Genomic DNA, 13,966 nt, shown 5'->3' with positions numbered 1-13,966 from the left:
GAACATCCATTCCTGGAAATTTTTTAAAATGTTCTTTTAAATGGGAGAAATAAGAAAAGATATTCTATACTTTACCCCTTCTTAAAGGAGCAATTAAGTAACTGAAGCAACTTTTGTAAATCCAGAATTTTCAGATTATACCTGCAGACAAGCCATCTTATTAGTCATTTATTCTGATTTTCCCCTTTTACAATTAAGGAAACCAAGAGAACTAAAGAGATTAAATTATTTGTTCAGGACTACACAGCTAGTGGCACAGGGTCTTTGTTTTTATTTTACAATTTATATTGTACTTGAGCAATCGAAGATTGAAAAATATAAAAGCTTAAATGATCCATGTTTTGATATTTTATTCATTTATAATTGAACTGTGACATCTGTCTGTATGGTTCTCTCTGTAATAAAAGTGGCAGTAGTCTATAACACTAGCCATGAAAGAAGGTAAGTGTGGCTAGTTGTTTAGTATAGTCAAAAGGTTAATCCTAATGAGAACTCTGTGGGCCAAGAGAGAGAATTTCTCTTCGTCTTTAGGGATTGGATTTACATGCTTGAATGTAGAAAAAAAATGTTAAGCAGTGATAGAATTCTTTTTCTGATCTCCAGGTATCCCCTAGGTTCCCCTTTTATTTATTCACTTGGTTCCATCTCTTGCTAGAATTTAGGCCCAAGGATGCTATTTAATTTAGCCAATCCTTCTCTTTGCATCTTTGGAGCAGTATTCTAAGACCAGATTTTCTCTTTGTTTCTCTGCTTTATCATGGATAATGTTCACTTATGTTACTGGATATGTGTTCATGTGCATATAATGTGTAAATATATCTCTTTAAATCTGCTTCATGGCTTTCACATTTTTTAATTCAGTCACCTTTTAGGTGAATGGTATTGATAGACTAAAATACTATTGTGTCTCCTCAATACTATATCACCACTATCTTACAGTCTATGTAGCATTTACTTAAGGCACTCAAAGCAATTTAAAGATTAAAAATTATTAATGATTAATTATTTAATGATACTCCTCCAACTCTATTGTTAAGAGATGAGAATTGAGATAGATTTAGGAATTACTACTCAGATTACAGATTTGCTAAAACTCTAATTTTCCATAAAATTTTCCAGAAGAATAGCTGTTGTTAGTTTATAGCTGTATACACTCATTTGTGTATTTTTTCCACTTAAATAATTAAAATTAAAATAGATTATTCTGGTCAGTGATATGAATACTTTACCTTATTTCATTGAAATCTATACTATTAGCCATTTATTTATTGAGGATTTATATTGAGTGTGTGCCATAGGTGTGTAAAGTTAGAGAAATATAACTAGTTTACCTACTAGTGAAGCTCATTCTTTTTGAACTAGTAATTTTCTCTGAGTTTCCCCCCTCCCCAGTTACAGTTTACTAATCTTTTCAGATACCTAGAGTTACAGAACAGTATATTTTCCATTTAGTTTTTATTAGGAGAAAATAGGATTTTTGGCAGCAATTTACTATTTCTAAAGTTTGATGCCTATTTCTTGTAATGTGTGGATGCCAACCAGAAGTAAAGTTGGAAGGGGGAAGTTAGAATTACTTTCTGCTATTTTTTTATTTTCTAATAAAGCTGGAAATAGAATGTGGGATTAAAAGTATTGAAAACTATGTGAACTGATTAAGTAAACTGATGTGGTGCTTCTTGAACCTCACTGTTCTCTATCTCAGAGAAATTTGGATTTTCCTTAGAAGACAGCAAAACCATAGGTAGTTTTTACCTTCCTGCAGTGTATTGAGACATTTTCTATTTGATGATACTTAATATAGAAGAAACAACCACTTAAAGTGAACTCAAATTTCATAGCAAATAAGAGGGGAAAAGATTTGATTAAAACTTTATCTTAAAATGTAAAACCAACAGTTATGAAAATAAGTTCTAGTTTATTCTTAACAAAATTTAGGTCATAATCACAGCTGTGTATAAATTCTTAGGATGAACAGAGATGAATCAAGTTTTGGGGCTTTTCACTGTGTGTAGTTTTTACCACAAAATTGGTAACACAAAATGGCATTTTTATGGTTGAATTTTCACATTGGATCATATATAATGTCTTTTTACACAAAATGTTCAAGGGTTTTAATGACTTTCCTGGTGGATGATCTTAGTATTTTGAGGTCAGATACTCTCTTTTGAAGTGCCTCTTGGACTGTCAGTCTCTTTTGGAGTAATTCTCCAACATCACTGGTAACATTAACCTTCTGAAATGCTACATTATTAGGAACATACGCAGTTTTGCATTGTGGTAGATTTGTGTTGTCTTATCTGGAAATTATATATATGTATAATTTTAACTTATTATTTTCAAAGTGAGGGACAATTTAGATGGCTTCTAAGAACCACAATTTGCAACTTAAACAGAACATATGATTTACTCATATTATTGAATCTATATTACTGAAATTTATTGGTCTATATATGTAACTCTGCTCATGGTGTTACTTGCTTCTCTCTCAATTATTTAAATTGGGATTGAAGCACTCTTTGGAATCCTCAAGTAGGATAAAAAGCAAACTTGAATACTGATAAATTCCTTTAAATACAATATGTGGTATGATGAAAAGAGTGAGACCTTCATGCTTAGACCTGAATTTCAGTCTGTAACCCTACACAATTTATTTAATAATACTTCTAAGCTTCAGTTGCCTTATGTATAAAATGCAGATAATACTTTATAGGGTGGTTGTCATTAATGATCAACGTATGCAAAGTATTTGCACCATTCCTTGCTCAGAATAGGGGGTTACTAAATTGTTATAAAAAGGGCAAGAATAGAATTTTTTGCTAGTTTTATGTAAAATGTTTCTTCCTTAGATGTATGGTGGTTGAAATGATCACTGCACTGTAATGTCAGAAGTAAGGCAGGGAAGATACAGTGGTGAAAGAGACAAAGACTTGAAATTGTGGCATATCTTTCAAAAACTAGCTAGAGCATGAGGAGAGATGGCCAAAAGAGGTGCTGATTTGCCAAGTATTTGATTGAGACTTTGTAGCAGTACTAGGTATCCATCAGCCTGAAACTTGCTAACTGAAACCAAGTTAGCAGTGCTTTCAGAGAAAGTTGAATTCACCTTTTTAAAAAAAATCAGAGCTTATTTAATATTTGATTACCCTGCTTAACTTAATCTCTTGGGATTTAGTGTTTAGTTCACCAAGCATCTCCATAGGTGAAATCTCCTTTTAGTTTCAGCTAACTTGTTAAGTGGTTAAAATTAAAATTTTCTAGTTTTATACGTGGGGAAACTAGGTTAAGTGATCTTAGTCAGGATCATACTGATGGTAAATAGAAAAAAGAAATAGGGCTCGAGCTCTTCTGTCTTTGCTGAAAGAATTAAACTCCCACTCCACACAGGTTTTTTCATGGACACTCACATGTCATTTATTAGCCAGTTAAATGATTACTATATGGAGGTAAAAGCTTACTGTGTGGTAATAAGTGATCAACTCTGAATTCTAGCACATTTCCTGGCATTTGGGAAGAATTTATTTTAAGGATTCTGATTCCTAATAAATACATAATTATTTATTAATATAAAGATTATGGTTGTGAAAAATAAAACTAAAAGTTTAATTTCATTGTAATTATTTATTTATTGATTTGTTTTTAACTGCCTTTCTCCCTTTTTCATTCTTCATCTGACTTTATTAGCGAACTTAACATTTGCTTTTGCTTTAAGAAGTACGTATTTTCCTGCTAGCCATTTCTTGTCCTCCCAGTGCTGTTAGGACTCCCTAGTTTAATGTCCATCCCCCACCCCGCCCCAGACAAAAGATTTAAGAACTGAAGCCTGACTTTGGGCTATTCAAGGAAGAGCCTCAGTAAGAATTTAATTTGAGGCAAAATGTAATTGGATGACTCCTGCATGTAAGGCTGACACTATTTTTAGCTATGACAGATGAGTTTATGGTTACCAAATGTAGGCAACTCTTCTTACTCCGCATTGGGCCAGAAGTTTTTATTTTGCATTAAAGATCATAGTGTACTGAATTATTTTGAATTAAAATTTTAGTTTGATAAAAATGCTACTGATCTGTGCATTGCACAAAACAATCAAAGTAAAGATTTTTCATATTTTTTTGGAAACAAAAGTGGGGAAGCACTGCAGGGATTAAGTCACTTTATTCTAAATGACAATTTATTTAAATTGAGCAGCATTATTTTAGTAATCCATAACCATTCTCCCCTGTTATAAGAAAAAGCACTGTTACATTAATTTCAGACCTTTAAAAGGATGTTTCATGAACATTTTATGTAAGAATGAAGTTGAGGTCGTAACTAGGTGGCCTTGCATGATTAACACTTTATTCTGCAGTATAGAAGGAGACGTCAGGAACTATAAAGGATTAAGCTTTCCATGTACAAGCCCGTTGTGTTAATTTTGGTTTCTCAGGAATAAAGAGGCCATTAAACTCTTCCTTCATAAACAGAACTAATAAAGTGATTATAGAGGATTCAAAAAATTAGCATTTTAGTGACCCTACAATTCTTATTTAAGGATGTCCTTTATTTTAATTTGAAAATATTACAGTTTTTAATTAAAATGTTTATATTCCTAAGAATAATCTAGCTACCATTCAGACAGTGCAGCAGATACTAATGAAGCAGGTAATCAGAATATGAAAGGCATTCGTTCAATCTTTTAGGGTCTAGCAACATTTACTGTTTTATATATTATCTGAAAGCATTGATATTTATTATTAAGTGTAGATATCTGAGAGTAGTTTAAGTAAAAACAAATGTTAAATCCAAAGTACAGAAACTTTTTGAATAAATCAGAATTAGTGCATGCCTTAAACTGGCATAAAGTGTGCATTCATTTAATCAATCAGTAATATTGAAAGTTTAGTTGGATTGAGGCTTTGTCCTCAGCTCTGGTGATGTAAGTAGTAAGAGAATATGCTATTTTGTGGATCTTACAAAGAAAAACGTGTTAAAATGAGCAATTTTTTTTTAGTTTTTAATTTTTTAATTGTGCAGTTCATTGATTTTTTTGGTATATTTACAGAATTGTGCAGCCATCACCGTTATTTAACTTCAGAACACTTTCATCACCACCCCCTATCCAAATCTTAAATCCATCACCAGTCACTCCTTATCTCCACTCCTCTCAGTCCTTGGCAACCACAAATCTACTTTCTGCCTCTAGAATTGCCTATTCTAGATACTTCATATAAACAGTCATATAACCTTTTGTGTCTGGCTTCTTTCACTTGGCTTAATGTTTTCAGCACTCATCCATGTTGTAGCATGAATCAGTACTTCATTCCTTTTTATGATCCAGTAATACCCCATTGTATGGACATTTTGTTTATCTGTTCATCAGTTGATGGACATTTGAGTTGGTTCCTCTTTGGGTTATTATGAGTAATACTGTTGTGAACACTTTTGTACAAATTTTTGTGTAGACATAGATTTTCTGGTCTTTGGGGTAGAAATTCCAAGGAGTGGAATTGTTAGGGAACTTTATGTTTAATTTTTTAAGGAATTGCCAATTTTTCACAGTGGCTGAATTTTACACTCCCATCAGCAATGTAAGAGGATTCAGTCTTCACTGCTTGCCAGCATTTGTTATTGTCTTTTTTTTTTTTTTTATTTTAGCCATCCTGAAGTGGTATCATGTTACGGCTTTGGTGTGCATTTCTCTAATGACTAATGATGTTGAACATCTTTTCATTGCTTACTGGCCATTCATATATATTCTTTGGAGAAATTTATATTCAGTTTCTTTGCCTGTTTTTAACTGATTTGTCTTTTTATTGTTGAGTTGTAAGAGGTTTTTTTCCTAATATTTTCTGAGTACAAGTCTTTTATCAGATGTTTATTTGTAAATATTTTCTCCAATTCTGTGGGTTGAATTTTCACTTTGCTAGTGTTCTTTAAAGCACAAAAGTTTTTAATTTTAATGAGGGCTAATTTATCTGTTTTTGTGTTTGTGTGTCTTTTGTTGTTGTTTGTTTGTTTTACTTTTGTGCTGTGTCATATCTAAGAAACCATGCCTAATCCAAAGTCATGAAGATTTATACCTTTTTTTTCCTTCTAAGAGTTTTGTAGTTTAAACTCTTTAGATCTTTGACCCATTTTGAGTTAATTTTTACGTATGGTGTATGGTGAGGGTCCAACTTCATTCTTTTGCATTTTGATATCCAGTTGTCCCAACATCATTTGTTGAAAAGCTATTCTTTCCCTCATTGAATTGCCTTAGCATCCTTGTCTAAATCAGTTGACCATAAATGTAAGAGTTTATTCCTGTGCTCAGTATTATTCCATTGTTCTATCTGTCCATCTCTTTGCAGCCACCAAACTGTTTGATTACTGTAGCTTTGTAGGAAGTTTTGAAAAAGGGAAGTGTGAGGTCTTCAACTTTGTTGTTCTTTTTAAAAATTGTTTTGTCTATTCTGGATCTCTTTCATTTGCTTATGAATTCTACAATTGGCTTGCCAACTTTTGCTAAAAGGCAGCTAGGATTTTGATAGAGATTGCTCTGTAGATAAATTTGAGGAGTATTACCATTTTGACAATAATGCCTTCTAACTATAAACATGGGATGTTTTTCCATTTATTTAAAATTAAGTCTTTAATTTCTTTAAACAATATTTTGTAGTTTTGTTTCTAAGTCTTTCGCTCTTTTTAAACTTTTTGATGCTGTTATAAATGGAATTATTTTCTTTACTTTCAGATTATTCATTGCTAGTATAGAAATACAATTGACTTTTATAAATTGATCTTACAGCCTACAACCTTTCTGGATTCATTTATTAGTTCTGGTAGCTTTTTGGTGGATTCATTAGAATTTTCCATTTATAAGATCATGTTCTTTGCAAATAGAGATAGTTTAACTTCTTTTACAATCTAGGTAGCTTCTATTTCTTTTTCTTGACTAATTGCCCTGCCTCATACCCCCAGGACAATGTTGACTGGAAGTTGAGAGAGGGGATATCCCTGTCTTATTCCTGGCCTTAAGGGGGAATCCTTCAATCTTTAACCATTTAGTATGGTGTTATTTCTGGGGGGTTTTGTAGATAACCTTTATTAGCTTGAAGGTATCCCTTCTATTCCTATTCCTACTTTGTTGAATGTTTTTATGATGAAAGGGGCTTGGATTTTGTGGTTTTGTTAGATGCTCCTTCTGTGCCTGTTGTAATGATCATATGGGGTTTTGTCCTTACTTCTTTTAATATGGGTTGTTATATTGATTGGCTTTCATGTGTTGAACCAACCTTGTATTCCTGGAATAAATGCCACGTGGCCATGTTGTGTAGTCCTTTTTATGTGTTGCTGGATTCAGTTTGCTAGTACTTTGTTGAGGATTCTTGTGTCTATATTCATAAGGGATCTTGATCTATAGTTTTTTTGTGATGTCTCTGCCCAATTTTGGTATCAGGATTGAACAGACATCTAAGTTAACTAATGGGTATAACTTTGAAGGGATATTAGAAGCAGCAGTATTTGAATATATTTCTCAGAAAGAGTTTTAATAAAACTATGGCTCCCTTCATTGAGAATCGACAATCCTGGATAAACTTAATCTTTCAAAATTTTTTCATTAAAACCAATTTAAAGAATCTGTGAGACTAGAAATATTGATGAATGTCAGTTACAGTGGCAACCCTGTTTGTTAGAAACTAATATTTTTCAGCCTTGCAGCTTCAGTAACAATCTCTAAAGTTCCTTTACAAAAAAGGATTGAAATCCTTTTATACTTTGCACAGTGACTTTGGTAACAGTGTAGATTGCCTCTCAGCTCTTCCTATTCTAAGATACATTAATTTTGTCTTGTGTGTGCTTATCAATACCTAGTTGACCTATCTCTCTTGGCTTTTCTTACCTTTGTTCATCCTCAGTACTTTAAGGCTTCACCAGAGCATTCTTAGGGCTTACTTCCTCAAGACTCTCATGGTACCTGCTTTGAGTACTCTCCTATAGCTATTTACGTGTTTTCACACAATATGTGCGGGCTTGCATGTATGATGTTCAGAGTTCTTTCATTTATTGGAAAGACCTCATTCCTAGGAACCACATGATAGGTAGAAAGGAAGTAGTAGGTTATGGTTTACTGTACTTTCATATAGATTTATTATTTTAGGCTATAATCACTGAATACTGCTGGACCATACGTACATGACTATTCCTGTATGATCAACTTTGGAGAAATTAACTTGATTCGGCCCAGAGCGACAGAATTTTTTACTATCAGCTGTATCTAAATACTTATTAAGCTAGCAGACAGGGTATTCTCTTCCCAGTAGGAGAGCCTACTGGGAAAACCGCACTCTTGTTATTAGATTGTCCAGTGGTATCAAACAGGAATAGAAAAGGGTGCATTTTTTGGTAAGTATGATGATAATTCATGAATGCCATTGGAAAGGGACAATTTAGGGTGGCATAAAAGGGATAGAGAAGCAAGTTAAACTCATCTATAACACTACTACCCAAGGATAAAAACGATTTACTAGATACCCTTTCAGGCTTCATAGTTACACATTTTAGTGGGATTATACTATATGAATATTTTTATAACATTTTTATTTATAATTGTGCTTCTATGGCAATATAGATCTCTATCTCTGTCTTTAATGGCTACCTAAAGCCATAACTTTTGCATACTTATATCCTAATTTTACTTAATCAGATTCATATGGTTTTTAAAAGATGATTTCAACAACTTGATTAATTAGTTTTCTACTGTGGAAAAATACAGAACAAAAATATTGGAATAGAGCTCTTTTTTCCTTTTTGGATTTAACTGTAGGTGAAGTATATACATTTAAAATTTACATGTTCCTTACTAACCTATCTTGTTAATTTTACTTAGACTTTCTTCTTGGCCTTTATGATTCATCTCACATGTAGTAATTACCTGCTTATACTCTGCTTATTCATTGTATGTACAAATGTGTAACACTTTGAAGGATTTTAATGTGCTAATAAGCCTTTAACTTGGCATCATACATGAAGAGTATGAGTTTTATCAGTAGGAAGCCTGTGTTAAAAATTCACATTCTACCACTTATTAATTAAATGATCTGGGTCCAATCATGTAAGAGCTGAGTCTCACTTTCTTGTCTGAAAGCCTGCGTCACAGGATTTTAATAATTGAAAGAGATAATGTTGTCTACGATGTTTAGTATAATGTAAGTGCCCAGTAGATATTGACTCAGACAGTAAAGGGATATGTGGAGAATGTAGATCAGAACCTGGAAGACATTTCTGAAACATCTCTCAGGCTTAAAAAGTGTGTAGCTTTTCAGTTTTTTGTTTTTTTTTTTAACATTATTAGGAAGATTTGCAGTTTTGCATTGTGATTGATTTCTGTTGTCTTACCTGGATATATATATGTGTGTGTGTGTGTATATATATATATAGCTATTTAGTTATATTTTTAATTTATTTTCAAAGTGAAGGACAATTCAGATGGCTTCCAGGAACCACAATTTGCAATTTAAACAGAACATATGATTTACTCCTATTATTGAATCTATATTACTGGAATTTATTGGTCTATGTAAGTAACTCTGCCAGTGGTGTTAGTTAATTGCTTCTCTCCTCTCAGTTATTTAAATTGGGGTTTAAACACTCTTTGGAATCCTCAAGTAGGATAAAAAACAAACTTGAATACTGATAAATTCCTTTAAATACAATATGTGGTATGATGGAAAGAGTGAGACCTTCATGCTTAGACCTGAATTTCAGTCTGTAACCCTGCACAATTTATTTAATAATACTTCTAAGCCTCAGTTGCCTTATGTCTAGAATGCAGATAATAAATACTTTATAGAGTTGTGGTTAGTGATAATGTATACGAAGTACTTGCACAGTCTCTTGCTCAGAATAGGGGATTACTAGGTTTTAAAGTCCTCTTTCATGTGTTTTATAAAGTAATATGTTTGTGATATAAACACAGCAATACAGCTTACTAACTTTAAAGTATCTAATGGGTTGACATGAGTTTTTTTCTTTTTCTTGGTATATTTATTATTTAAATACCTGGATAAGAAAGGTGATAGTGATTGTGGTGGTATTTATAATAATAACAAAATAACAACCTTGACATTTATTAAGAATTTATTATATGCTACTTACTATATTAAATACATTATATTCATTATCTTACTAATGAAAAATTTTTGTGAATTCATTATCTCACTTAATCCTTACAGTATCTCAGTAAGATCATTCTTGTTTCTACACATATTTTATAGATGAAGAAGCTGAAGTGTAGAGGGATTTAGTGACTTGTCTGAAGTCACACAGCTAGTGTGTTATGGAGCCAGTGTTTGAGTCTAAGTGATGCAACTCCAGAGTCTGAGTGCTTGTATGAGCACTGTTGTGGGGCCCAGGGGGAGCCTCCAGGGCAGAATGTTACCAAAGGCTATCTTTATCGCTACTTCCCCTACCCTCTTGCTGTATCCTGTTTAAAAAAAAAAAAAAAGAACGAACGAAAGAAAGCAAGCTACATTAGTTATTAGAGCCGTTGTAGCAGAGACTTATAATTAGACCTGTCCCTATAGGTTTTCTAGATTCCTTACCAGTTCTTCAAGACCCAGCTCAATTTCTGTCTTTCACAAAGTCCTTTAAAATATCTTCCAGTTGTTTCTATTCTAAATTCTTATGATAGTGTGATTTTTATAATTTATTGATACTGTTCTTATGTGTCTTACTATCTTCCTAAAATTGTAGTGTTTTAGAGTTGGACAGGACTTAAAGAAAAGTCCATGTCCCCATTTTCAGGTTTTCTAATTCATTCTACTAGGTTGAGTTTTTTGAATAGTATCAGCTCAGTGTTTGCTGAATATAAGAAAACTATTAGCGTTGCTTATTCAATGCTTATTATTCATAGCATAGATACACTATTTTATGTTCTGGTTAGGTAGCAGTTGGCTAGTATATTGGTACTGTAGTAGAAATTAGTTGAACAGAACAAAACTGATGTAGATGTTTTAGGCAGAGTTGGAGCAAACTTGAGATGGGGAAAACTTTAATAAATAGTTGAAATCAGTTTGCAAACAAAGCTGTAACATCATATATAGGATGTTCAATTAATAGCATTCAGAGCAGATCGTATTTAGGAGAATGGAATAAATGTTCCCTAAACATAATAAATATTATTTGAACCCCTGCTATGGTGGACACAAACTGTGATGGGCATTTAAATATCTTAATCAGCACACCATGTGATATTTACTAATAGAAATTCAGGGCTTCATAATAATATCTAACATTTTACAGTTCACATACATAATTTTCCCCACAGAAATACCCTTTACAATAAAGGAAAGTCAAAGACCTTAGAGGACTTGGGGAATCGAGACCAAAGCAGCCCCTAGAAATATTTTTGTTACCTCCTTCATCTTAAAAATTACAAGTGTTTAAAATTGTACTCAAGAGTCTGTCCATGCTCCCCCTACCCCGGCTGTTCACAATTCAGAAAGAGATGAATTATGTTTAGCCTGTGAATTCAAGAGCCCTTTGGCACACTGCAGAATTCTCCTTGGGTTGACCTGACCTTGAGACCACAGGCCTATGGTTATTTGATCCCCACAGTGGCCTGTGACCATTGGCCAAGAGCAAACTTGCTAGGTTAGGCTTTGTCTGACTCCTTACTATTAATAAACATTATATAACAGTGTAACACGTTTAATTTTTCTTTTTTTCTTGACACCTACATTTTATGGAACTGTAATTATCTACTAGCTTTTCAGGTAATCTAAAGGCTGTTTCTCTCTATTATTTGCTTTGTAGGAAACTTGTTTTAATGATGGCCAGGTTAGCTTATGATTTTAAGTTTCTCAGAAATCTCTTAAAAGCAGAGCTGTAGAACTTACATGTGTAGTTTCTAGTAAAGTTTTAATTTCTCAGCATGTTTTGAATTTAGTGATTTTTCTGTAGATACATTCTCATGTCACTGAGGTATCTTATTTTAGTGAGTGTGTGGTAAGATTTTTTTTCTATTATTTGAATATGTGTCACACATCTTATGATGAGGAAAACTCTCAAGGTCATTTTTAAGAAACCTCTTCTTGTATTGGATTAGAAGTCTGCTATGCTGGGCTTGGGAGATTTAATAGTATCGTATAGCCAGGATGATTTGGACATGTAGGAAATAGATTTGAATGAAAAACATTTTATGGTAAATACAAACAGATTCAGGTATTATACTAACATACAGTTTGGGGTAGGTTAAAAATTTAGTTTATAAAGTTAATCTTAAATTTTGGTTTTAATTTTTTCTAGAGGCCTTTTTATGTTTGTAAATAGAGTGAATGTAAATGTGCTAAATACAAATGGGTGAAATAATGTTCTAATTTCAGATTTCGTCTTTTTAAATTTTCAGTTGTTGACCTCCTCTACTGGAGGGACATTAAGAAGACTGGAGTGGTGTTTGGTGCCAGCTTATTCCTGCTGCTTTCATTGACAGTATTCAGCATTGTGAGTGTAACGGCTTATATTGCCTTGGCCCTGCTCTCCGTGACTATCAGCTTTAGGGTATATAAGGGTGTGATCCAAGCTATCCAGAAATCTGATGAAGGCCACCCATTCAGGTGAGATGTGTAGAAAACAAGGCACATGTTGGCTTTGCACACTGTAAACAGGATTAGTATTGAGATTTCATTCTACTGTCTGTAGAGTTACAGGAATGCATTTTTTTTTTAACTGCTTAAAGATGATTGCAAATTTTTGCTAAAAAGCTATACCAAAAGCATCTGCTTTTGAGATTTCCTAAAAGTCATTTCAAGGGCTTATGATGGAAAAGATTGGGTTTATGTATCATTAGCCTAACTCTAGTACTTGTTAGTAAAATTTATTTATTTATTGGAAGGAGGTATTGGTTATCTAATTTGACTTTTATGAAAACTGTATTTTTTTTAACATGGTTGGGATTGGTGAGAGTTATATTTTCTTTATTGCTTTCTTTATGTACTGTCTGATACTAGAAATACTTTTCTTTCTGATAGTATTTTTATGTTTTTCTATTATGCTTTCTCTTCATGTCTTTGTCTTTTCTTACCATTCTTTCCCTATCTAGTTTTTTCTTCTCATTCCCTAATGCATTACTTTTGTATTATCCTTTGGAGTGCTCCTTAATTTTAGCATCTCCTTGTCTCTAAACTGTCATCTTCTTCCTTTATTTTGACAAGTACGCTCTAGCATTGTCTATCTAATTGCTAGTGCGATGGACACACCTCACCTTGGGTCTTCTGACCTCACTTCATAATCAGCACATTCCCCACCCTGCTTTAAAAATTCAGATATGTATAATTCACATACTATAAAATTTAGTGGTTTTTCAGTATATTCACAGAATTGTACAACCATTGCCATCTCATTCCAGAATGTTCATCACACCCAAAAGACACTTTGTACCTTAAAGCAGTCACTCCCCACCTAGCCCCTGACAGCCACTAATTCACCATGTCTTTTAATGAATCTTTTATCTCAAACTTGTCAGTTTCTATCAGTTAACACCACTATCACTCTAATTTCAGGCTCCCAGTTTTCATGACAACTCTATAAGATAGATATTACTCCATTTTACGGAGGGGGAAGCAAACTTTGAATTCATTAACCTGAAATTGCAGCTTCAAAATGGCAGTTATTATCATGCCACAAATCATAAAGGAATATGATTTTGGTTATACTGAAATATGTAAAAACATTGTCAAGCCAACAATTATAGTTATCTATAAATTTTACATGTTTGATTTTAAAGACTTTTGAAAAAAAACTAATGATTTCTTTATTATTTATTCCCTTAGAAACACTATCCTTGGCTCAAAGCCTTCCATAATCATTATAAAGTAAATTCAGCTAACATGCAGTTTAATACGCCTTGTGGACATTTTTCCAAGTTCTCCAATCATGCTAGTGAAGTTGATATCATATTTCATATGTAGTACCTGCGGTCATTGGAAGAGTGATGACAGTGCTGGAATTG

At 33.0% G+C, this 13,966-nt stretch overlaps 1 protein-coding gene across 5 annotated transcripts in view; it reads left to right on the top strand.

Annotated features, from left to right (window-relative positions):
- The window catches only part of RTN4 (reticulon 4), a 72,083-nt gene that overhangs the window by 44,886 nt on the left and 13,231 nt on the right, over window positions 1–13,966 (top strand). For all 5 annotated transcript variants that reach the window (XM_032497558.1, XM_032497559.1, XM_032497560.1 and 2 more), the window contains one exon: window positions 12,365–12,572. In XM_032497558.1, coding sequence (XP_032353449.1) covers window positions 12,365–12,572 — 208 coding nt within the window. The remainder of the gene's footprint in view (window positions 1–12,364; window positions 12,573–13,966) is intronic.

Source organism: Camelus ferus, chromosome 15 (genome assembly GCF_009834535.1).
Source record: "Camelus ferus isolate YT-003-E chromosome 15, BCGSAC_Cfer_1.0, whole genome shotgun sequence".
Taxonomy (NCBI): Eukaryota; Metazoa; Chordata; class Mammalia; order Artiodactyla; family Camelidae; genus Camelus; species Camelus ferus.
This window is presented reverse-complemented; position numbering and strand designations above follow the sequence as displayed.